The sequence below is a fragment of the Dissoconium aciculare genome (genome assembly GCF_010015565.1).
Source record: "Dissoconium aciculare CBS 342.82 unplaced genomic scaffold K489scaffold_4, whole genome shotgun sequence".
Classification (NCBI taxonomy): domain Eukaryota; kingdom Fungi; phylum Ascomycota; class Dothideomycetes; order Mycosphaerellales; family Dissoconiaceae; genus Dissoconium; species Dissoconium aciculare.
Window position 1 is genome coordinate 1,830,778 of NW_022984954.1, and position 22,891 is coordinate 1,853,668.

At 53.4% G+C, this 22,891-nt stretch overlaps 10 protein-coding genes across 10 annotated transcripts; 6 read left to right on the forward strand and 4 right to left on the reverse strand.

Annotated features, from left to right (window-relative positions):
• Positions 1-530: 530 nt before the first annotated feature.
• Positions 531-1,931, reverse strand: K489DRAFT_388057 (uncharacterized protein; the record flags this gene model as incomplete). Its single annotated transcript, XM_033606380.1, has 1 exon — positions 531-1,931. One exon carries the CDS (start codon positions 1,929-1,931, stop codon positions 531-533), a length of 1,401 nt encoding a protein of 466 aa, XP_033461708.1.
• A 1,174-nt stretch (positions 1,932-3,105) lies between these two features.
• K489DRAFT_388058 (uncharacterized protein) lies at positions 3,106-5,361 on the reverse strand (the record flags this gene model as incomplete). Its single annotated transcript, XM_033606381.1, has 2 exons — positions 3,106-3,846; positions 5,344-5,361. The coding sequence occupies 2 exons, from the start codon at positions 5,359-5,361 to the stop codon at positions 3,106-3,108; spliced, it is 759 nt and encodes a 252-aa protein (XP_033461709.1).
• A 540-nt stretch (positions 5,362-5,901) lies between these two features.
• Positions 5,902-6,372, forward strand: K489DRAFT_315957 (uncharacterized protein; the record flags this gene model as incomplete). Its single annotated transcript, XM_033601123.1, has 1 exon — positions 5,902-6,372. The coding sequence occupies one exon, from the start codon at positions 5,902-5,904 to the stop codon at positions 6,370-6,372; it is 471 nt and encodes a 156-aa protein (XP_033461710.1).
• A 27-nt stretch (positions 6,373-6,399) lies between these two features.
• On the forward strand, positions 6,400-8,109 carry K489DRAFT_379107 (phosphoserine phosphatase serb). Its single transcript, XM_033604570.1, has one exon. The coding sequence runs from the start codon at positions 6,745-6,747 to the stop codon at positions 7,780-7,782; it is 1,038 nt and encodes a 345-aa protein (XP_033461711.1). The 5' UTR covers positions 6,400-6,744; the 3' UTR covers positions 7,783-8,109.
• A 1,032-nt stretch (positions 8,110-9,141) lies between these two features.
• K489DRAFT_187630 (uncharacterized protein) lies at positions 9,142-11,858 on the forward strand. The gene is made up of 2 exons (XM_033599496.1): positions 9,142-11,537; positions 11,629-11,858. Exons 1-2 carry the CDS (start codon positions 9,380-9,382, stop codon positions 11,727-11,729), a joined length of 2,259 nt encoding a protein of 752 aa, XP_033461712.1. The 5' UTR covers positions 9,142-9,379; the 3' UTR covers positions 11,730-11,858.
• Positions 11,751-13,440, reverse strand: K489DRAFT_379108 (Coq4-domain-containing protein). The gene has a single exon (XM_033604571.1). The coding sequence runs from the start codon at positions 13,096-13,098 to the stop codon at positions 12,223-12,225; it is 876 nt and encodes a 291-aa protein (XP_033461713.1). The 5' UTR covers positions 13,099-13,440; the 3' UTR covers positions 11,751-12,222.
• K489DRAFT_316148 (uncharacterized protein) lies at positions 13,399-15,212 on the forward strand (the record flags this gene model as incomplete). The annotated part of the gene is made up of 2 exons (XM_033601137.1): positions 13,399-14,280; positions 14,358-15,212. The coding sequence occupies 2 exons, from the start codon at positions 13,399-13,401 to the stop codon at positions 15,210-15,212; spliced, it is 1,737 nt and encodes a 578-aa protein (XP_033461714.1).
• Positions 15,213-16,047: 835 nt separating this feature from the next.
• K489DRAFT_315756 (alpha/beta-hydrolase) lies at positions 16,048-17,601 on the forward strand (the record flags this gene model as incomplete). The annotated part of the gene is made up of 1 exon (XM_033601111.1): positions 16,048-17,601. One exon carries the CDS (start codon positions 16,048-16,050, stop codon positions 17,599-17,601), a length of 1,554 nt encoding a protein of 517 aa, XP_033461715.1.
• Positions 17,602-18,616: 1,015 nt separating this feature from the next.
• K489DRAFT_369532 (pyridoxamine 5'-phosphate oxidase) lies at positions 18,617-19,354 on the forward strand (the record flags this gene model as incomplete). Its single annotated transcript, XM_033603042.1, has 1 exon — positions 18,617-19,354. The coding sequence occupies one exon, from the start codon at positions 18,617-18,619 to the stop codon at positions 19,352-19,354; it is 738 nt and encodes a 245-aa protein (XP_033461716.1).
• Positions 19,355-19,625: 271 nt separating this feature from the next.
• On the reverse strand, positions 19,626-20,972 carry K489DRAFT_369533 (uncharacterized protein; the record flags this gene model as incomplete). The annotated part of the gene is made up of 1 exon (XM_033603043.1): positions 19,626-20,972. The coding sequence occupies one exon, from the start codon at positions 20,970-20,972 to the stop codon at positions 19,626-19,628; it is 1,347 nt and encodes a 448-aa protein (XP_033461717.1).
• Positions 20,973-22,891: the final 1,919 nt, after the last annotated feature.

Genomic DNA, 22,891 nt, shown 5'->3' on the forward strand with positions numbered 1-22,891 from the left:
TCGTGTCCATCTTTCCTCCCCGTCGCATGAGTAGGCGCACAGATACACTGCCATGGTTGCGAGCAACTCGTTGGTGACTCAACGAACGACATTTTTAGACATTTTGATAAATCGCTAATAGCGAAGTTGCAGTAGAGAGTCTACACAGTGACGTCACGAACTGCACAGCCAGGAGAGTCGATGGGAACGACCTCGCAAACAGGTGAGGGATTGTAGAGGGAAGTTTGGAGGTGCAGGAAGTCGTTTTCAGTCGGGAGGATGAGGAGTGGATATTATGTGAGGAGGAGAAGAAGGACGTGAAGAGTATGTGACAAGGGAAGGATTTTTGGGGATTCCTAGTGGAGTTTTGGTTGTGTGCTCAGGTGGTCTTTGACAATTTTCCAAGATCTTGAGTGTAATGCACTGTGGTTTTAAGAAATGATAGCGCAATCAGGACTCGTCATCCAGTGGCTTGCACCATCGATGTATGAAAAGATGGATTTTTCTTCATGGTGTATCTACTCTTGCTGACGAAGAAAGAAAACAATCTCCTACTTCATCGTCACCAGCTCCTCCGCGCTCGTCGGGTGAATCGCCACACAGCGGTCGAAATCCGCCTTTGTGGCGCCATTCTTCACCGCGACGCCGAAACCCTGCAGAATCTCGCCCGAGCCCAGACCCAGGATGTGCAGACCGACGACCTTCTCCTCCTTGCCGGCGCAGACGATCTTGTACGCGGTGGGACCCTTGTCCTCGGGCTCCATCATGGCGTAGTACATGGCAGTGAACTCGCTCTTGTAGACCTTGATGTTCTCGGCGCCGTATTTCTCCCGCGCTTCGGGTTCGGTGAGGCCGATGCTGCCGGCTTCCGGGTGCGCGAAGACGACGGAGGGGATCGTGTCGTAGTCAAGTTTGGCGTCGGGCTTGTTGCCGAAGAGCCGGTCGGAGAGCCGGCGGCCGGCGGCGATGGCGACCGGGGTCAATTCGTATCCTTTGTTGCAGACGTCGCCTAGCGCGTAGATGTTGGGGACGTTGGTGTTCTGGTAGTCGTCGACTTCGATGTGGCCTTTCTTGTCGGTCTTGACGCCGGTTACGTCCAGGTTCAACTTTTCGAGCTCGGGGCTACGGCCGATACCCCACATGAGGACGTCCACGTCGAGAGTACCCTTGCCGTTCGAGTCTTCGTAGTGCACTCTCTTGAGGCCGTTGCCGATATCCTCCAGTTTAGATTGTGATGAGTTCTTGTGGATGATGATCCCTTGACGTTCGTACTCCGCGACGAGCTTGTCTTGAATCAGAGGGTCGAATGTGCGGAGGAACTTGTCATGGCGGATGAACAAGTGAGTCTCCGTACCAAGATGGTGGAACATGCCAGCAATCTCAATAGCGATGTATCCAGCACCGACGATAGCGACCTTCTTCGGCTGTGTCTCGATATCGAAGAAGCCATCCGAGTCGATACCGAGCTCAGCACCAGGGATATCAGACTTGGTCGGGTGACCTCCGACGGCGATCAAGATGTTCTTCGCCTTGATCTCGACCTCACTACTGTCCTCGTTCAAAACCACCTTGACAGTGTTGGTGTCCTTGAATGATGCTGTTCCATGAATCCATTCCACCTTGTCGTTCTTCAAGTTCTTATCGTAGATGCCATTCAACCTCTTGACGTACGCATCCCGCTTGCGCTTGAAGTACGTCCAGTCGAAAGGTGCAGTCTCTTCGACATGGAAACCATAAGCTTTGGCCTCCTTGATGGTCTCTTTGATGGTGGCGGCATTCCAGGTGACTTTCTTCGGCACACAGCCGACGTTGACACATGTACCTCCCAACCGGTTGTTTTCAATGGCGATAGTCTTGGCACCATACATGCCGCTGGCTCGTCGCGCACTGGCGAGGCCACCGGAACCACCGCCGATGACCAAGTAGTCGCATTCCTTCGTGATGGGCGCCATGGTGGGGCTGGTGACGGAGAAATGTCGCGAGACGGAATCGAGACGCTGAAAGCTAGCCGTGCTGACAATCTTGCCAGTCAAGGCAGAGGATAGCAGGCGAGAGGATGTGAGGGAAGACAGTTTGGCGGTCGGCCGAATGTTCATGTAAATGAGTGTGGTTGCGGGTGGCATGTGTATTATGTATGGCGGGCGGCGGTATCGATATCGGAAATCTCGATTACGCGATCATCCAGTCATGTACAGTACGGGATAAGTTACAGTACAGTAGTACGTGTTTCTGGGAGCAAATATCAGATCGGAAATGACGTCGTGCATGGACAGAGGAGCTTTTATTTGACTCCGCCGAGCTGTTCCGCCCGCAGCTGCACCCAATCACGCCTTTGCGGGCAGCCATCTCGCTCACTTTTGCGGGCAGCCACCGACATGTACATCCACGGTTTCGAGACATCTAGATCATTTCAAGGGGATACATCGATGTAGACGGTTTGTAATTCACCTAGATAGCGCAGAATCTTATCGTCATTTCCATGTCATGACTGATATTTTGTCTTGCGCATGCCACACAGATGCCGTACCTATCAATGGAAATGGCGGACAAAAGTCTCAACATGGTATCCTTCGAAGAGGGCCGACGATGTGTCTTCGTCTCCTTCTGTTTTTCACATCCAATATCATCGTGTCATCCTTCTGGCGGAATGTCCGATCTGCGCTCGTATTCTCCTCGTGAGAAGACTGCACTTTTCCTCGACCCTTCGCAAAAGATGTCCCATTTCAAAACTCATGGCAGTCCAAATCGCGCGCGGTGATCTTGCCGCGGAGGGAGGAACCCGGACTCGTGCAAAAGCATTGATATGCAAACTGTTAGGCAATAGTGATGATGCCCATGTGAAGACTCGTTGATCGTGAAGGTTTTGTTCGTATACTTCTGTTCTTTGGAAACGGCTTGTTGGCTTCGATCGAACACCACGAATATGTCATGTCGATCACAGTTTATTCTGTTCTAACGATGGGAGACCAAATAGGTGTTGCGACGGTGCAGCACCTATCTCGACGCCCAGCAAGGCTGTGACCTGCTCTCATGCTAAACAATCATTCGATCAAGATCGAGCTCATTGTTGCCTGAGACAAGGGGCCATGAAAATGAGAGCGAGGCTGAATCCTCTTGGCCCTCTCATCAATCATCCACCCGGACTTCTTCGCTGCGGCAAACCTCTGGATTTTGCAGGACTCGTGCTGCTTGTTCCTCTCGCACAGCTTCGACATCGACTGCAGCGAGACCCATGGTCGCCTCTCGCTGCCTCACAAACAAATCGATGCGGTCCTGTCGTGAATTGACGCTCGACTTGTCTTGCCTCACGCGTCGAAGTTCTTTGGAAGCACGGTCGTGGACCAAATCTCTCTGCTCGATGAAATATGTCCCGGCGTCCTGCGCTCGACTGTAATTCATCGTTCCACCAAAGGCCGCCAGGATGATGACGCATGTCACAAAGTAGCCGTTCTTCATCAAGACTGGTTCTGTGCGCTCTTGACCCGCACGTCGGGCATGCCAGCGTTCCCAGTCCTCCCACGTTGCGTTCTGCCAGATGGGATCGGCGTTGTGCCAATTCTGATTGAAAGGTCCCGGAGGTGGATATGTGGCGGATTGAGCCCAGCTCTGTTGCTCGCTCATAGATTTCCCAGTCCAGCCGGCCCCCAGTTTATCGTAGGCATTTCGCTTGACCGGGTCCGACAAGATGGTATGTGCCGCTACCACCAGCCGATATCTTTCCAGCCTCACCCCGTAAGAATCATCCTTGCTTGTGCATCGACCAGTATCCGGGTGATATATCTTGACAAGTTGGTAGTATCTAGCCTTGGTGTAAAGCTGTCCTTGCTTATGGTCCAGAATTTGATATGGCGTGGGGCAGATATGTCCCTTCAATGGTGTTGGCCACACATGTTTGTTAGTCTCTGAACTCTCCTGTCGTGCTTCCTGCTCTTGCGCATTGCCTGCGATGGTTGCGTAGTAGCGATGCGAATATTCCTTCACATATGCTTGGTGTCGCGTGATTCGAAGTAATGACGTCGTTGATGTTGAAGCGCCCGGCGGGTGGATTTGCAGAGCATTCGAAGCAATGGCGAGTCGAATAGGCTTATTGGCAATCATGGCCGGAAAGATGAGCATCCACCCGACTCATGGCGATGTCCCAGCGGAAATTGAATTATATAATGTTCTCGATCCCGAACATAAGTTTGAGGCAGTTTGCGAGGCTTGTGAGGATTCATGCAGGAAAGTACTCACAAGCGTGCAGATGCGCTCCATCAGGGTCTTCCAGGCCATCTTGTGCGGTCCGATCCGCCTTCTGATGTACAGGAATCGATCAGATCTGATGAGCGGGTTGATTACTCAAAAGAAACGATAAGATAGATCATGGTCGAACATGTAGAGGCGTGCACTCAACATATAGCACCATTGATCATTGAGGTGATGCAGTATCTGCTTAATCATCGGCCGCTCAGTCCGGTTTTGCTCGTGTCCGTGGGCAGGAGGGGACGTATTTGAGCAGATTTGCGCAGTCAGCCCCGCAAACACACAGCAGCGTTCTCTGTTTTGAACGAAATGCACTCATTCGTGGTACACCGTGTCAACTTCATGCATGAATCGTGCCAGCTGAAGACCAGATGGCGCATGAAGTATTAGACTCAGCAATGGGAATTTCAATGTTCATATCGCCGTGTGAGTACCCAACATCACTTGCCGAGAACCTCAACCTTCCGCACATCGATCTCTCGACCAACTCAATGTGGTCGGACGTGACGCAGGACCTTAGTAACGGGCTTCCAACAAAAGCTGGAACTAATTTCCCGATCTATGCTGTATGGGGATTTCAGACCATTGAGACTAAAGTGCGCGCTTTGTGATCTGTAACACACATCGCAATGCTCGAGTTCTGATCTCCGAGATATCTAGACGAGACGGCTGGACGAAACTGTGTTAGGGTTATGCTGCGAACCTGACCCTAAATGAACGCGAACGGATTCAGCCTCGGGCTTCCGCCCCGACGCGTGCTATTCCAACCTGCATCTTGACCTGTTCAGGAGACCTGTGTCGTGTGTGCTGGGTGCCACATTCAACAACTGAATCAGCGATCAGATCAAACATATCTAGAACATGGCTGTCCAGGGCAATCGTGAACCGCTGATCTCATGGCGGCGGTCTTGCTTCGTCCTACTGGCGATATTGTTCTTGACATTCGTGGTCAATAGCCTGCCTCGCACACGGACAAGCACGCCCTCTAGTCCGCCATCAACCATTGAGTACGAGTTTGGCGATGTGAAAGCTGACAACGAAGGCGTCGACGGTCTTACGGATGCGCAATGTGACGCTCAGTTTCCAGAGTTATATACCGATATTGATCGAGCTGCTGCATACTGGAAACGCATTGGTCATAAAATCACCGCATCAGATGTCGACATTAGCCAAGTCAAAACTTGCATGAGGATTCTCATCCACAACAATGAATTGCGGATCCTTGAAAGCAAACATGCTGTCGATCCGATGGGCTCATCTCCAGATCGTGCCCTTGGCGTTCTGCATCTGTTTCAACGAGCGCTTGATGCGTCCATGGCAGCTGGCGAGCAGTTGCCCACTGTCGAGCTCGCTTTAAATTTTGAGGATGCCTCCGAGACTCCTGAGACTCCCGGTGACACGCATACGTTCTTGGCAGCTGCCCGAACCATCGGAAAAGAATCACATGAGCGTATCTGGTTGATGCCCAACTTTGACTTCTGGTACTATAAGCCCACCGGTTCTTTCAGTGATGCCAAACGGGACGCCATGCAGCACGATGACCACTTCCGCAGCAAAATCGACAAAATCGTCTGGCGAGGAAACCCTTCATTCAACGCGGAAATCCGTGGTGGACTCATCGAGAAGACCGCCAACAAATCATGGGCGGATGTCGCATCGGTGCAGTCGTCCGAACACTGGATGAAGGTGGACGAATTCTGCGAATACGCCATGACCGTCTACACCGAAGGCGTGACCTATTCCGGTCGTCTCAAATTCTTGATGAATTGCGATTCTCTTCTGTTCGCCCATGAGGCTGCCTATCAGACACACTACTCGCATCTACTCAAGCGAGACGGACCACAACAGAACTACATTGCCGTGAAGCGGGACTGGAGTGATCTCGAGGAGAAGGTCAACCACTATTACAATGATGCCGACGAAGCGGCCAGGATCATCACCAATTCTTTGCAAACTTTCCGCAGCCGCTACACGACACGTGCAGCGACATCTTGCTACATCCGAAAACTGATCCGAAGATACGGTGAAGTGTCCGAGGTTCCAGAAGTCCACGTATCTATGAAAGACAGCAATGGTGTCCGACTACGTGGGTACTCGTATGAGAAATTCATGGACAAGCCCGCAGATCTGAATTTTGAAGCTCTCGAATGATACAAAGTCGAATAGTCCCTGAGCTCGATTCGCAAAGCTTGGCCTTACGATTGCGTTGTACCATACCAAGGATTTGCAGAAAGGCACCTGTCTCAACTCTGTAACTATAGTGACCCATCATATACACAACCATTGAAAGCTGCCCTCGCGCTAGTCTCAAAACGGTTTCCAGCTACCGACCTCGGGAGAGCTTGGATTTTTTGGAGTTCGCCATTCTTGATGCTGCCCAGGTGGCATTTGAATATTCAGTAATCGAACAGTGCTACTCTGTCAAGCAGCTTGTCTCAGGTTTTCTTTAAAGCTGTACACCCGTACTGGGGCCGTCTTCTGAAGCCATACCATACTCAAGGGAGATCAGGTCAAGACGAAACCATGGGATCGACGCCGCCAGGTCCAGAGCTTGTTGCTCTGTTGTTCAGCAACGAGCCTATAGATACCCCGGCATGGCAACCGCTCATAGACGAAGCAACGAAACAAATTCAAAAGCATTTCCAACCTCCATTATCCGAGACTGCAGCCCCGAAGATCAAATTTCTCGATTCGCAAGCAACAACATCGACAGCGCGTATCGCCGAACTCGTCATCTCTGTTGGTTCCACACCAAACCTTGCTGATTGCAAGATCTTTGTCAACCATGCAGAAGCAGATTTCTGGCATGCAAAGGGAGTGCAGATTGTCCTACAGCCTAGCGTGCTCTACGATGTTCATCGCATCCCCGGTCTCGCTGTGTTCGACATGGACAGCACCCTCATCCAACAAGAAGTGATCGATGAGCTCGCTCGCGCTGTAGGCTTGTACGAAAAAGTCGCCGCAATCACCGAAGCCGCTATGCGCGGCGAGGCCCCGTACACCGACTTCACAGCATCGCTGCGGGCGCGCGTAGCTTTGCTCGACGGAGTGCCCACTAGCATCTGGCAGCAGCTTCGGGAGGGAACCATCACCTTCACCCCCGGCGCAGTCGAACTCGTCAAATCATTGCGCCAGCTCGGCTGGAAGACCGCCGTGTTCAGCGGCGGTTTCATCAACCTCGCAAGCTGGGTCAAGGACACCCTCGGACTAGACTACGCTCACGCCAACCACCTCGTCAGCGACCCAGCACGGAACGTCCTCACCGGCGAACTCGTGCCAGACGCCCCCATCATCCACGCCGAGAAGAAACGAGAACTCCTCAAGCACTACGCCAGTGAGCTGGGAATTCCTATCGAGCGCGTCATCGCCGTCGGCGACGGCTCCAATGATCTCCTGATGATGGGCGCCGCGGGACTCGGCATCGCGTTTAACGCGAAGCCCAAGGTCCAACTCGCTGCTCCGAGCAAGCTGAACACCCAATCTCTGCTCGATGTCATGCATATCCTCGGATACACCGCCGAAGAAGTACAGGCGCTCGTGCAGAAGGCGTCGGTCGCGTGACGCTGAGCCTGATGGTTGGACTTCGCACTTGGATCATTTCTTGTCAATGCTCGGATGTTCCGACCCGTGATCTTGGAAGCGCAGAATTTCCTTGGGATTGGCAGTCACTTTTCGGATGTGCCGAACAATGCGGCGCGAAAACGATTGGCGGGGTCGATTGGTAGATCTAGTAGAAGGGCTACTCGGCCCAATTTATTACATGGCGTGATGTTTCCACTGGCGCCACTTTCATGATTTTACGTCAGACGAGTTTCTTTGCCGGTGTCGCCACAACCGTTGCTTGTTATCCACGGAGGCTTTCTGGCTCATCAGCACTGGCTAATAGAACCATTCAGATTTTGTCACAATGTACACAAAACTGGAAACTCCCAGCATGAGAACCTTGAAACCTTCCAGGGTTGAAGGTCGAAAGGTTTGGGGGACCGATGACTAATCCGACGAGCTTCACTTTTGATGAGTCATCAATGTCTCTACCTCCAACCTTGTGAGGTTAACATCCTATAGCATAACACAGAAGACCCACGTGTCACGTTGTTATTCGAGCAATCTTCACCACATATCAAATTCACCTCTGTCGTGCATAAGAAGAAAGACATCGTGCATTCGTTGTGCATGCTTCTCATGTCGAGTCGCCGCCAAGACGCTTCGTTAGCTTCTAGACGTTCCATGTATGCACGTGGGGACCGCGAGATTCACTCCACCTGGGGCCTGCGGACTCCGTCCCCATACAATTCAAGCAACCCTCGCAAAGCTTGGGCGTGAGATGCTTCGGACTCGCATCCGCATCTGGATAAAATGTCGGGCACGTGTCGCTCAAGAGGCGCTCGTCTCATCATGAATCGCTCCGTCTGCTGGTCTCTAGGCCTCGATCCTTGCTCTGCCCTGCGTGTCTAATCTTCGCACGTGTGACCCCAGGGACGAGAAGCTTTCTTATCCTGCTACAGGGCTGCAGTTCACAAGCTCCATACCATAGTGAACAAGCACGTAGCAGCGAACTCTCCGCTCTTGTTCTCACCCGTCCTCGTGGTCGGCGAGGCGTTGTGGCTTGAACATCTCCTGTTCGCTTAACATCGAGCCAGTACCCATGCAGACAAGATGCAGCCGCCAGGAGAAGCGCCATTGGCTGTGAACGTGTCTCGCATCTCTCATTTGAGGGCCACCATCAGCATGGCGCGCCTTCGTCTCGGCTGTGCTGACTACATCCCAACTTTCGCAGAGCCCACTCTGCTGTGGAAGCTGTATTCTCATCGGCCAACGCCGCTTTTCGTATTCATGGCGTTCCCACCCGGAGCGCCCGCTCTTCGGTGAAGGATGGTTCTGGTCAATGTTTTATGCACAGGAGCGGCGAGAGTGCTTGGCAAAGAGGCTGTAGGATCGACCTTGCTTCCATCAGCGCCGAGGCCGTATCGACCTGAAATGGTGGTAGAATATGGTTTGTATATAAGTATTGACGAGCAAGTACGTCAACTTCTGGCTTGTCGATAATTGCTCGCGGACGGCGGACTAGAACCGGAAATCGAAATCACTTGAGTGCAGGCTCCAGCATCTTCCGAGCTCTGCTCAATTTCACACTTGAGGGCCACCTCCCTTACCCATCATGCGTCCAGCTCTCCTCGCTGCGCTCGCCGGCCTGGCTTCCGCGCAAGTGCTTGACCTCGACTTTTTGAATGCTATTCCCGACCCGACCTTCACAATCGCCTTGGATCAACCTGCTCAAACAATCGCCTACAACCCCGCTGCTGTGATAGCCAGCGATGCCGCTGCCGTCGGCAATGAGTCTCCGCTCGATGTTGTTGTTGCTGGTCCACAGAAGCGCTCCTCTGGGGCACAAAGCTCGGTCCTAGAGGCTCGCCAAGCAGCCTGCGCAGCTGCGCCTACGACCCCGAACATCTACAACGCAGTAATTGACCCAGCGGAGTCGTTCTCTGCCGACCAGAATCTCGAGCAGCAAGCTCTGCAGGCATCGACACCAGCTCTGTACACAAACACCTTTACCAACCTCAAGGCTGCGGTCACCGCACACGGCTACCTTGGGTACAACCTGCTGCCCTCATACAACACTACGCAATGTGCAGCAAAATGTAACAAGATCAAAGGCTGCCAGGGTTTCAACCTCTACTTTGAACGCAGCCCATCTGTCGTCCCTGGACCCAACTGCCGCGATCCGCCAGGAACTCCCAATATCTGGTGTGTTTTCTGGGGCGGTCCAGTCTTCCCCGAGGTTGCCACCAACAAAGGTCAATACCGAGCCAGCTACCACGTTGTGATCTCTGGCAGCAACGGCTATACCCTGACTTCCACTCTCGGCCCCTACCGGACCAAGGCTATTGATGCCCCGAAGACCAACTGCAATAATGAGACTACATTCCTCGGTTACCGTCTTTTCAACGACGGTGCTCCGTTCGATGCCAATCGTTGTGCGGCTGTTTGCTCCGAAACCAGCTCCTACAATACTGTGCATAATGCCAACTCCAGCGTCGCACCACAGCTCTGCAAGTTCTTTGATACCTACCTGATTTTCCGTAATTGGGTCAGCCAGGGACAATACTGCGCACTCTACTCGCAGTACTACGACCCCAGCGTGTACGCCACCAACGGGGGTTCGACAGACGCCAAGGGGAACGTCTTCACCATCGCCTCGAGCGTGTTCTTCAGCAATGCGACCGATATCGTCACTCCTGTTTGCCCTTCGGACGTTGCTGCTCTCCAAAGCGATGCCGCTGCGGGTGCTTACTGCACGAGCGTCAACTCCTACGTGGCACCGACGACCACTACTACCACCACTCTCCCTACCAACACTGTGAAGGCTTGTGGTGGCGCCGCTAAGATCGCGAAGCGTGACTCTGGTGAGGATGGTCTTGTCGAAGCTGTGGTCGGCATTTACCCCGAGAAGATCGATCCCTCGATCACGGATGTCGCGCCCGCAATGGTGACAATCCCCGCCGAGTCCTTGTCTGTCCCGAGCATTTTCGCTTCTGCATCGTCTGAGGCGATCAGCTCCCTCGGTTTGGCCGAATCGACCGCCACCGCCTCCGCGACCGCCAGCTCCGCCACGAGCACTGATGCCACGATCACGGCTGCGAAGAAGCTTCGTCGGGCCGTGGCCACTCCTTCTATCCTGGCCGGCCGCGACCCCCGAGAAGTCGCATCGGTCTGCTCAAAGGTCGCAACGGGAACAGCTACCTCAACCTCCATCCTCCCGGCACCCACCGCCTACGACACCTCCAGCTGCAACGTCGTCCCACGCACCTGCCCAGACCGCACTCCGGCCTCGATCATCGCCGGCTCCTATACTAGTTCCAACCAAGTCGTCGACGATGTCTACTTCACCGTGAACCTCCCCTTCCCCGTGTGCATCTACTCCAAATGCTCCAGCACCGCACACCCCTCGTCAAACGGCGTCCTCGGCCTAGGCTCCTCCGCAACCATAGCCTACACTAACCAAAAACTCCCCTGGGGCAACGTCGTCCACGTCGGCGACTCCTTCCTCTACCCCTTCTGGGATGATCTTTTCATCTACCTCTACCAGCCCTACTTCATGGACTACCTTGTCTGTGGACCAATCGGCTCCCGCGTCGTGTCCTTCAACTGGTACCTGGCCAAATACGGCGACACCCAGCGCGTCGCCAAGTACAGCTTCAGCGCCATCTTTTACGAAGCGAAACCCGGCGTCATCGATCTCAAGTACTACAGCACGCCCGATCAGGGCAGCAGTGCCACGATCGGTGTCGAGGGAATTGATGCGAGCGGTAGTGGTAAGCTTCCCTGCTCTACTTTGACATCCCACTCTTCTCCGAACCACAACTCGAGGAATCTCAATGGCTGACTTGCTTCCTTTCTCATTAGTGAAATTCTACCAGCACTCCTTCAACAAGCCCGTCATCGCCAACGGAACCAATCTGACCTTTGACACCCGAGGTGGATATTTCGGCCCCACCGTCGCTTAAAGGGCATGGAGGAAAGAATTTTTGTGAGGGGTGGGATAGCATTTGTTTATTTTGCTTGTTCGAATAGACGATCGCTTCTAAAGCTATAGCAAAGAAGTTTACAAAGTTTCTTAAAAGTACAGTTTGGATCAAGGCACAACAAATTGCTGTTCAAGGCTGCTGAGATCTTCGATGAGTTCAGAGCGCATGTTCTTTCGAGCGCAAATATCACCACTACGTCCGATTGCCGCCTGGTCAGCTCGTCCAGGTCTACACAATCAAAGCCTGAGGACGTGCTGGCGCCTATGGTGCTCGCAGAAACCCTCGGCATCAGAAATGGACAGGTTCATCCCTTTAAGATCAATGGAACTTTGGATGTACCTTGCTGGAGCTGCGTGTTGCAGGCGAACATAGCGGAGAAGCATTTGCGTGTGCCTCTTTGCATGTTTACGTTTATTGCCGTAGGACGCTGTACTACGGTGAGTTGTGTTCCGAGAAAAGGGAAGGCTCGACCTCACACGACACCGTCTGCCGCATTCGTAACAGTTTCGCGTGAAGCCTTGTCCGCCCTCTTCTGCTCTCGCAGTTTCTTCCGAATCTCTCGAAGATCTGGGGGCTTCTCAATCCCAAGTCTACTCCGTAAAACATCCACATCCGTCTCAAGTTCCTCCTCCCAGTACACATTCAACACCTCCTCCGCCTGCACGCCATTCCGGATCGCCCAGGGGAGATATGTAGAGAAGAAGCGTTCGCGCTCAATCGCCTTGAGCCGGACAACCGCCACCAGGGATAGCGCGGTCATAGGCAATAAAGTATTCGCGAACTCGAATGCTTTGATGGCCAGCTCGCCCTCGATGATGACCGGTAGCCCTGTGATCGCATGCGTGAAGTCATGCGTTTCGCGATATCGTTGCATCACGTAGGCTTCCTCCGGATCGTCGATGTAGCGCACGTTATCCCGGGTATCGGGCGTTACTCCCTCGCGGTCCAGCCATGCCGCGTATGCCCGACCGACGGTGTTTTCCGGTAACAACCTGAGCTTCTCCAGGTCCATACTTTTACTCGTGATCCGTGGTTTGTCCTTTAGGATCCGTCGTCCGGTGGGGTTCGCAAGCATGGCGCGGCGTAGGCGCGAGACGAAGTATGGCTTTGCGGTGGCCTCGCCCAGCGCGGCGATGAGGTCATGTCGGTAGGGATTCTTGAGGGATCCGAAGGCCGATCCTATCGCCAGAGCACCGCGCTCTATGAGGTTGAGAGGGACATGGCCTGGGTAGTTGGGTTGTGGACGGTTGAGGACGGAGAAGCACCGAGTGCGAATGTCTGGTGGCGTTTGGAGGATGCGGCGGAATGTTCGCAGCGATGATGTTGCTGTGCTTTCCAGTGCGGACATCACGTCAACTCAGAGTCCTCTTGGGTCTTCATGTGAGTGGTCCTTGTGATTCAGTGAAGGCGTTTGATTAGACGCTGGACTCGAATGATAAGTGCCATGCATCGAGGTCTGCGTGGTGTTCATGTTGCTGAAATTAAAGCTTCGGCAGCGTGCTGACGCAATCGGCTTCGTTCGTGTTCTTGTCACGTTGCAACCACGATCCTCTTTATTGCTGCGGCACATCTCGGAGCAATTTATTTTAGATAGAAAACTTCCACCGACGACGGCTCCGTCCAGCATGAAAAACAACCTCACGACATCATGAAGCACCTTTTTGCGCTTCCGGCGCTCCTTCGTTCGGCTTCACTGCTCGTGGCCGCTTCTCCACGTTCATTCAGCGTCAACGACGACGTGCTCGCATTTCCACAGTATGACATTCATTTCTCCGAAGATTGGACATCAGAACATGACGCGAATGTTCGACTTCAAAATTCACGAAACCCACATGCAGGCCATGTCGCGCGAGACGACCAACACAATCTCGATGGAGAATCCTCACAAATCGGCCAGTACAACCCACCCCCCGCGAAAGACGAATCTACAAAGGACACCGCGCAAGCCACAACGGAGTTCGATTATGAGTATATGGTTATGGAAGGCCAGCGCTGGCTATGTGCGCTCCCACGACAGGTGCCTGAACAGAAAACGGCGCTACCAAATGGAACCGTGGCATTGAATGCCACACAAGCGCGATTGGACGAGGAGAAAGAGCTGGCACGGGCGGCGACCCACGGATGGGAGCTATTGGACGGTATGCAAGGGAATTGTATCTATTACAACACCGGGTGGTGGAGTTATCGCTTCTGCTATAATCAAGGCGTCAAGCAATTCCACCAATTGCCTCCGTCCGGATCTGTACCGAAATACCCTCCTCAAGAGGATCCAGGCGTGGTTGGCTTCGTACTAGGCGCGTATAGCAAGAAGGACAAGCAAGATCGTGAAGGAGGGAAAGCAGCGCGAGCGACGATTGAGTCAACGGGTGAAAGCGCTGTGGAGAAGAGTCTGGGATCCTCGATGAAAGTGCAGAGTCAGCCTGGGTACGGAGAGCTCGTCCAGCATGGCGACTCGACATATCTCGTTCAGAAGCTATCAGGAGGTACAATATGCGATCTTACTGGGAAGGATCGGAAGATCGAGGTGCAGGTAAGCATTCGAGAGATCTCCTGACATAAAACCCACCCGAAGAATGATCACTAACTTGAGTGCGATTCGCGATATAGTTTCATTGCAACCCACAGGTTTTAGACCGCATCGCGCTCATCAAGGAGACAAGTACGTGTGCGTACCTGATGGTGATCCACACATCACGGCTGTGCAAGGATGTCGCGTTTCAGCCGCCGCAAAAGGACCATCCGAATCCAGTTTCATGCTCTCCCATCCTCGCCGATGACGAGGTGGAAGAGTACAAGAGCAATCTCGCCACATTGCGGGCTGCAGCGGAGATAGCCAAAGCAGCGGCTGCCGCAGCTGCTGACATACCAGAGGCACTCTTCACAAACGGCGAAGACCCAGCCGCACAGAGCAAGATGATCATGGTCGGCGACATCATCCTCGGCGCACATGAGATTGTGCCGCCCGGGTATGAGATTGAGAAATCTGCCATTGTCGGAGGAGGAAAGGAGATTTACGTCGATACGCTGGTCTCTTCAACAGGCTCGCGTGTCTTGAACAAAGCGCAGTTGGAAAAATTGGGAATCAAAAAGCCTGATCAAATCGAGCATGTGGAGAAACTCGTGAAACAGCTCGAGAGAGCGGCAGATGGCCGACCTTGGAGACTAGATGTGTTCGACACACCGCGGGGCCGGGAGTTCATTGGTATTCATGGTGAAGAGGCCCCATCGCAGAGCGGGGACGATTCTGCACAGAAGGAAAAAGATGTTGATCGAGGAAAGCAGAAGAATCATAATGATGCGCAAAAGGCGAAGCAACATATGGCTACGACGACTACGACTACGACGGTAACGGCTGCGACGACGACGTATGTTACGTTGCCACAGGCAAATGAGAAGCAGAAGAAGCAGAAGAAAGCCAAAGATGAAGGTAGTGAGGAGGAATTCTTTCGTCAGGAGTTATGATCAGCGAAGATGTATAGTAAACGAATTGAACGAATCGAGGAGACTTCGTTCGACCCGAGCATCGACATCTCCCGCGAGCACGGCATTCCGATCACAAACCGCGATTCCTTTTGCCATCCGTTGAAACGCATATCTACCGAGTCAGCTACTGTACACACGGTATCGTCAAATCTCATACGGTGGGTTACCGTTCCTGTTCGGAATGTCCATGCGCGTACAATGAAACGGTTGAGGAACACTGTCATCGGTTTGAATGTCCGACATAGTCCTAGAAATCCACGCACCAATTGGACACGCCAACGTGGATATCTCACAAACCTTAACCACACATCAGGCCCCGGAAATGTCATAGATTCGGGCATTGAAACGCTGCATGACAAGATGGTCGAGGAATGAGTGTCGGCCTGAATACTCGCGCGCTGATGACACGGCCTTACAAGACCCACCGCACCAATCGGACACGCCGACTCGGAAACCTCAAAACCTTATGCATCCGGCCCTAGGGCTCGGCATCTGAAGTCCATGCAAATGTCCATCGAGCGGCCGGATATCACGACCTTATTATCCTGTTCACCATTTTCTAAGGGAGCCCGGTATTTCAACCACGAAAAAATTGTGGAGACTTCAAGTCATCACAATCATTGCGGAGACCTCAAAATGGGAAAAATGTGCCGAACGACCGAGCCTCAAGACAGTCATTTAGAATGACTCATTTCCGAAGAATGGTGAGAATTGGTATGTGGACCAAAAACCGCAGACTTAAAAGAAGGCAATTCCACCTCAATATTGCTTCCAATCCAACTCGTCTCATCCTTCATCATTCAATACCGCCGAGATGCATGTACACGCAGTGCTAGTCGTGCAATGCCTTGGGGCTCTGGTCTCCGCCTCCTCGGAGATCTCATCATCCAGATCAATCCGACAGTATCTGCATCCGTCGTCTCACGGAATCGCATGGATCGATTGCAGCTCCGAAAATGATACTCCGGGTTTGCAGTGCGCGAACATCACGGTCCCTCTCGACTACCGTAAACCCAATTCCGGTCGGCATGCCACTCTCGGTCTCATGCGGCGCCTTGTGAGGAACTCTAGCAAGAGGGTTGGTACTCTGTTCTTCAACCCTGGCGGTCCGGGTGCCATTGCCTCCAACGAGCTCATCGGCTCCGGCTCCGGCCTCATGCCGTTCTCTGACGACCTGCGTGATCATTTCGACATTGTTGCAATGGATCCGCGTGGTGTCGGCATCAGCCAGCAGGTCCGCTGTGATGCCTCCCTGTACAACACGGCCATCCGCATGAATCCTTATCCTGGCGATCAAGTGGCATTCGACCAGATATATGACGCTTGGCAAGCTTTTGGACGAAGTTGCGCAGATATGACAGGAGAACTCCTGGCCAACGTGGACTCCGTGACTACCGCGCGAGATTTCGACTTCGTACGAGCAGCGCTGGGAGAGGAAGATTTCAATTTTCTTGGTCTATCATACGGTGTTGTCCTCGGAGCAGCATACGCCGAGCTCTTCCCCGAGCGAGTGCGTACTTTGGCGCTTGACGGAGCCGTCGACCGTACGCTATCTCAGCCATATCTCGTACTGCAAGACAGCCAAAGTAACGAGGCTACTCTTGAGAAGTTTTTCCAATGGTGCGACCGGAACACTGATTGTGCCGTCCGTAATACATCATTTCCGACGTCAAGTCTCTACCGGGATCTCGCCTCGCGAGCGTCTCACCACCCACTGACTGCACTCTCCTGCCAATCCCCATCATCGAACTGTTTTCGTACTGTCTCCGCGTCCGACATCTATCTCAGAACTCAGGTCTTGCTCAACGTTGCTGAACGACCTCGTAACTCTAATCTAACACCAACATCCTGGTTCGCTCTCGGCAAGGCTCTCCACGCGGCCTACTACAACAATGACGCATCCGCCTTCTCCTCCGACCATTTCCGCTTCGACAACCAAACCGGCGCTCTCGGCTCCATCGCCATCTGGTGTCTCGACGTTGACCGTACCATCACCACCTTCGAGCAACTGACCAACCTCCAGCATCTTCTCAACTCCACCTCGCCCTACACCTCTGGTCAGACCGAAGCCTATACGTATATGCTGCAATGCATGGCCTGGCCGCACCCAGTTGTCTACCCGGACAATCGCTTCCATTTCGACGCGCAGAAACTTCCACCTGCGTTGATTGTGAATGCCCTATATGATCCGGAGGCGTCGTATGCATGGGCCGTCGGGGTTGCGAATGCTATGCCACATTCCCGCTTGTTGACGAGAGACGGCGCAGGCCACACGAGCTATTTGCTCGGTGGAGAGGCGAGAGACTTGACGGATCGGTATTTGATCACGAAGGTGCTGCCGCCGCCAGGAACGGTTGTTCACTCTTGAAATTTGGACATGAGCCTGGCACCAGAGAGGCCCTTACGAGGAGAAAGTGACCACTGAAGAAGGCTTCCGCTGTTGGGAGCGAACCTTTTGACCTTTCAGTACTTTCGCGGAAATCGGCTCAATGTGGTGTTGTTCTTCCATTGGAATGGATCTCCGTGTAGTACACTACTAGGTATTCGAACACCTCAAGTCGATACTAATGATATGAATCGTCTTCTTTCATGCTAGTTTGCTTGCTGAAGCTCTAAAAATTCGCTTCACGATGTCGAAAGCTGTCTCGAGGCGCACCATGAATGCAACCATGCTAATTTCAACCATCCTGCGCAATCACTTGATGTAACGCAGAGATGAGTTCCGTACATGCCTGTGAGTGGTCTCAGCAAAGACTCCGCGACCATCTGCACATGTGAATTGAATGTAACCCCAATTTTGGTTTGTCGTTGACATTGCCCAGCAATTCATTAAAACATCGTGTCTTTGATTCACGCCCGGACCCTAACGAATCTCGACGCTGGCGCGAAAGCCGACGTCACGACTTAAGCCCGCCATCGTGCTGCCTTTGGCATCGTATATGTTCCAGGAGCATGAGGGCTTCATCTAATAAACGATGGAGCGTTTTGTGAGCTGAATAAATATCGTATGTACATGTTTAACGAGTGAGATCGCGCGGCTGGCTTGAAAATCCCGTTACTCATAAGTCATCGCATCTCCTCTGCGACGTCACATCCACGACGAAATCCTGACTATCAGTAATTCATCGAGATTCCAAACAACAAAAAAGCTGTATCGACCCAAAATCTGCAGCAAGATCTATTTGACGTCGCCGACGAGCTATGAATGTGGAATATTGAGGCTCGCAAGTATCGATGCAATATTCCTCACGTACATCCCGAGCATCTATAAATCGATGCTCGCTCGCTCAATCGGACCAAGAAGTCCCGTCGCCGCTTCTTTACGCAGCATCCGAAGAACTACTTCCCCCAATACAAGGACGTCATCTCTCACTCATCGCACAATGTCCTCCGCTCCCGACCCAGCGGATTCCGTCGGAGGAAGGAAATCCGCCAAAGCCATCTTCGCCCCCAGCGGCGCCGACGGCACCCTCCAAGCCGCGCAATACACAAAGGGCAGCCTCGAGCGTAGCCAACTCGTCTCCGACCCACTGGAGCAGTTCCACACCTGGTTCTCACATGCCGCGGAAGACCCCTCCACGCCTCACCCGGAGACCGTAACCTTGTCGACCGCCTCCCTGCCGAGCGGCCGTGTTTCCGCACGAATGGTCTACCTCAAGGAACTCGATGCCACGGGGTTCGTGATCTACAGCAACTGGGGCGCGCACTCGGGCAAATCGCGGGATTTCTCCAGCGGAAACGGATGGGCGGCGTTGACGTTCTGGTGGGAGGCGCTGGAGCGCCAGGTGCGGGTCGAGGGACGCATGGAGAGGCTGTCCGACGCGGAGAGTCAGGTTTACTACGATGTGCGGGCGCGGGGGAGCCGGATCGGCGCGTGGGCGAGCGAGCAGAGCAAGGTCCTCAAGGATCGCGAGGAACTCGAGCAGCGCGTCAAGGATGTCGAGAGGAGGTTCGAGGGCCAGGACAAGATCCCTGTGCCGAGCTTTTGGGGCGGTATGAGGGTCGTCCCGGAGGCGATGGAGTTTTGGCAGGGGAGGGAGTCGAGACTACACGATCGGTTTCGATATACGAAGGATGAAGCAGTGGAGGGGGGATGGAGGATTGAGAGGTTGAGCCCGTAGGTGGGAGAAAAGGAAGAACTCAGAGAGAGAATCATGTAAGATCAAATTGCTACTCAAAAACGATCGAAATCGCGAGGGTATCTACGCTGGTAACGCATCGCGAAGGGCCATTTTTCAAACCGCACGCTCGCTTTTTGGGAAGCAACATCCTTTCCGGACAAAAATTCAAAGATCAAAACGCAGATCCGCCCAGTGTTTCGTCAATCATCATATGGCATCTCATCAAGATCGTTCCATTTCTTTTCGTTTCGTCTCTTTTGGGTCGCCGAGTCTATCGGCTCTGAAGCCATCTGCGCTGCAATTCCTGTGCTCTACGTGTGGCTTCACCCCGCGATGCCGCGGCCACCTGGGCCTGGCTGGCGGCGTAATTCGGAGGATCCTCTTCGAATTTGGGAGCTTCCTCGCCGGGGAACAGAGCGATGAAATCTATCGACTCCTGACGAGCGCGATGGCCACGGTGTGGGGGCGTGAAGGTCCGGTAAGCGCTGCTGGTGGCTGTAGGGGTGGTGTTGTAGAGTTCTTGTTGTTGATGTTCTTCGTCTCTGGCGTAATTGTTGTTCGGGTTGGCGAAGAGGGGGGTTGAGGGTTGGGATTCGAGGCGAGGCCAGCTGGCACGTCCTGGGCGGGTCGGGGAGACGAATGCGGACGATGGCGTCTCCAGAGGTGAGACTTCGAAGTAATGTTGGTCGCGAGAGGGATGGCCGGATGATGAGACGGAGTGGGTCAAGCGACCGGGAACGAGGGAAGAGGGAATGGGCGACATGGGTGTTCTGCGAGAGGGAGTCCCGAGTTGAGACACTGGTGATACCAGACCTTCGAAAGCGTGCGAAGTGGCGGCAGGGGCGTAGTCGACCATCATTGCCTCGTTTTGGGCTTCTTCTGCGAGGGACAGAATTTCTTCTTCGGGAGTCAAGAAGCCAGCCGTCGCTTGTGCGAAGAGCTCGACGTCGGACAGCATTGCATCCGATCCGGTGAAGACGACGCTGTCTGTCTGTCGGCGTTCCCGTGGTTGCGGCCGTGGTGTAAATTGGAGTGGTGCGACAGGTGTGATGGGAGTCACGGGCGAAGGAGCCCAAGCCGCGATTTGAACGACGCTCTGAGTGTCGAAGGATCCGAGATGATTACTATCGACCACATCTGAGATATCCATGACCGAATCAAGTCGATAGGCTGAGTTCGGTACTGATTGAAGACCCAATCCGACAGCACCAGATGTATCATAGTTGTGAACGAGTCCACTGCCCGTTGAGCGATCGAGCGGCGGTGTCAATTCAAGTTGTCTCCGAGTGGGATAGTCAGCGGAACCATCTATCGATCGTCTGACAGATGAACTCGTCTCGATCCGCTGTCGCAACTTTGACTGTTGCATCTCCCATGGCGGAGCACATAGCTGTTGCGGGCGGTATGCCACTGGTACTTGGTTCCAGGCCGTTTGGGGTAGCGGACTCGAGCGCGGTGGTGACGGGAGATTCGGAGGCGCAGTTTCTACGATGATATGTGCAGGTTGACCTCGCTTTCGGCGTTCGCGATCATGTGATGTTGATGAAGATGATCGTTTGAAGGGCCAGGCTTTTGGTATTGAGAGCCGCGACGACTGTGAGCCAGATGTGCCGTCCATAGTGGTGGTGGTGACCTGAAAAGACTGGATCTCTTCAAGTTCAAGTTCCTTCTGCAGGAACTCCGAGCGGATAATGAATATGTACCAGGGATTGCCTCGCGTGAGATGAGTTGCCGGCTTGGCCAGCTTCGATGCCGACGAAGTGATGGCTGAAAACCAAGATCCGCCGATGAGGTTAGCGGCCGCGGAACACGAGAGCCAAAAGCAAAACGCAGAGAAAAGGTCGACACTTCAGTCGGATGATGATAGTGGAGACTCTCTTGCGCCATATGCAGGTTATACATTCATAGTGAATGTCAGTGGAGACTAAAAATCCAGGTCAAGGGTTCTCCCGCGGTACGTAGAATCCGTAGTCGAGATGGTAGTGTGCGATCAGGAGAGTGAAGGGATCGAGAATAGAATACGAGACCCCGGATGGCAGGGTGGAGTATATAATCTTGTGTCACGCAGTCGGTAGATCTTCCCCGGTGCAGTGGTGGTTTGTGGCATCGTCGTAGTGCATGTCCTAAGCATAACCCGTCCCGGAGGCTGACCGAGCCTTCCGTCCGTTGCTGGTGGCTATGTATAATCTTTGGCCCAGGCGCAGAGGGGCGTAATGAGTTGCCTCGTGAAGGGATTGTACAGGTAGAGTATAGTGTCGACGGGTAACGAAAAAAACCGTTCAGCCACTTCCGCAATGAGGCTGTTGGCCGGGCGTGCTGAGGGCTCCAGGGCTGTCTAGGGAGACAAGTATGTATAGGGCTCACTCCTCCTGGCAATGCTCGTGCTTCTTTTTAAGTTCCCAGCGGTTGTCCATAGCGGATCAGCTGCGGTGTTGTGACCGTCTGCAGTATCATGATGGCGATCCTACCGTAGAGCACACCAAGTAACCATACAGTGTGACAACTCCCGTCATGTTGGTCCGCCGAGTGATTTCGCCATATCATCCCGATGTTGACCTCCTCCACATCGCTCCCTGCTTGCCGAGGGAGTGGGTTCGGAGGCGGCGTGACGTTACGATTCTATTCTTAGGGCCCGGCGAGTTATTACCCTCCAGGGCTCGTATGAACTGACCGAGATGACCGGCCTGGACCGAGATACCCGATTTGGTGGGAGTCTCCCAGACATAGGTAACTACATAATTTACATAAATATAGCATTGTAATATAGCATACCGATCTGGCCCACCGACTATATGCCTACCGAGGACTTTGGCATGGCGTGCATGGGTAGGAAAATGGAAGATATTTCTTTGCTCTGCTAGACTCGCACTCTTCATGCAAGTGGCGTTCTGGAATGGTCGCTGCACGTCAGATGAGGACCTTACAATACCGTCATAACCCAGCGTGCCCCAGCAGGAGGCGCACGCCAATCCCTCATCGTAAATACATCTGGTTGGACGGCGCAGAATGATACCCAATTCGGACGCTCGAATACAATTGCTCTCGCGATGATGCTGACAGTATCAGGACGTGGCGAAGTGAGAGAGGCTCATCGTTCGACTTCTCTCATGGCCGCCATTTGCGTGAGGGATATCCCAGTGATAAGCGAGAGACATGCGGTACATGGCGAGAGTCCCTTGTTCCGCGCATGTTGGACACCGTTATCCAAAATTCGACCTACGGCGCATGAGAGGTTGGCCTCGAGACATATCAGTCATATGTGCGTAACGAGAAGTATTGTTATGGGTGTTGGCCAAAATAGTTATCACATATAACACATTCAACGGAGAGGCGGAGGAGGTGGCTCATCAACTCGGCAGGGCAGAGCGGACGGTGATGGGTGGGCAGCAGCCTGACCCGGGCGGAAAACCCACACACGACCAGTCCCATCCCAAAATAGATTCTCCGCCAAGACAAGAATGTCCTTTTGCCGGCAGATCGACATGCGATCGCGACTTCCCAAAACGGAGCTTATGCCGGTGAGAGAGAGATTGAGCA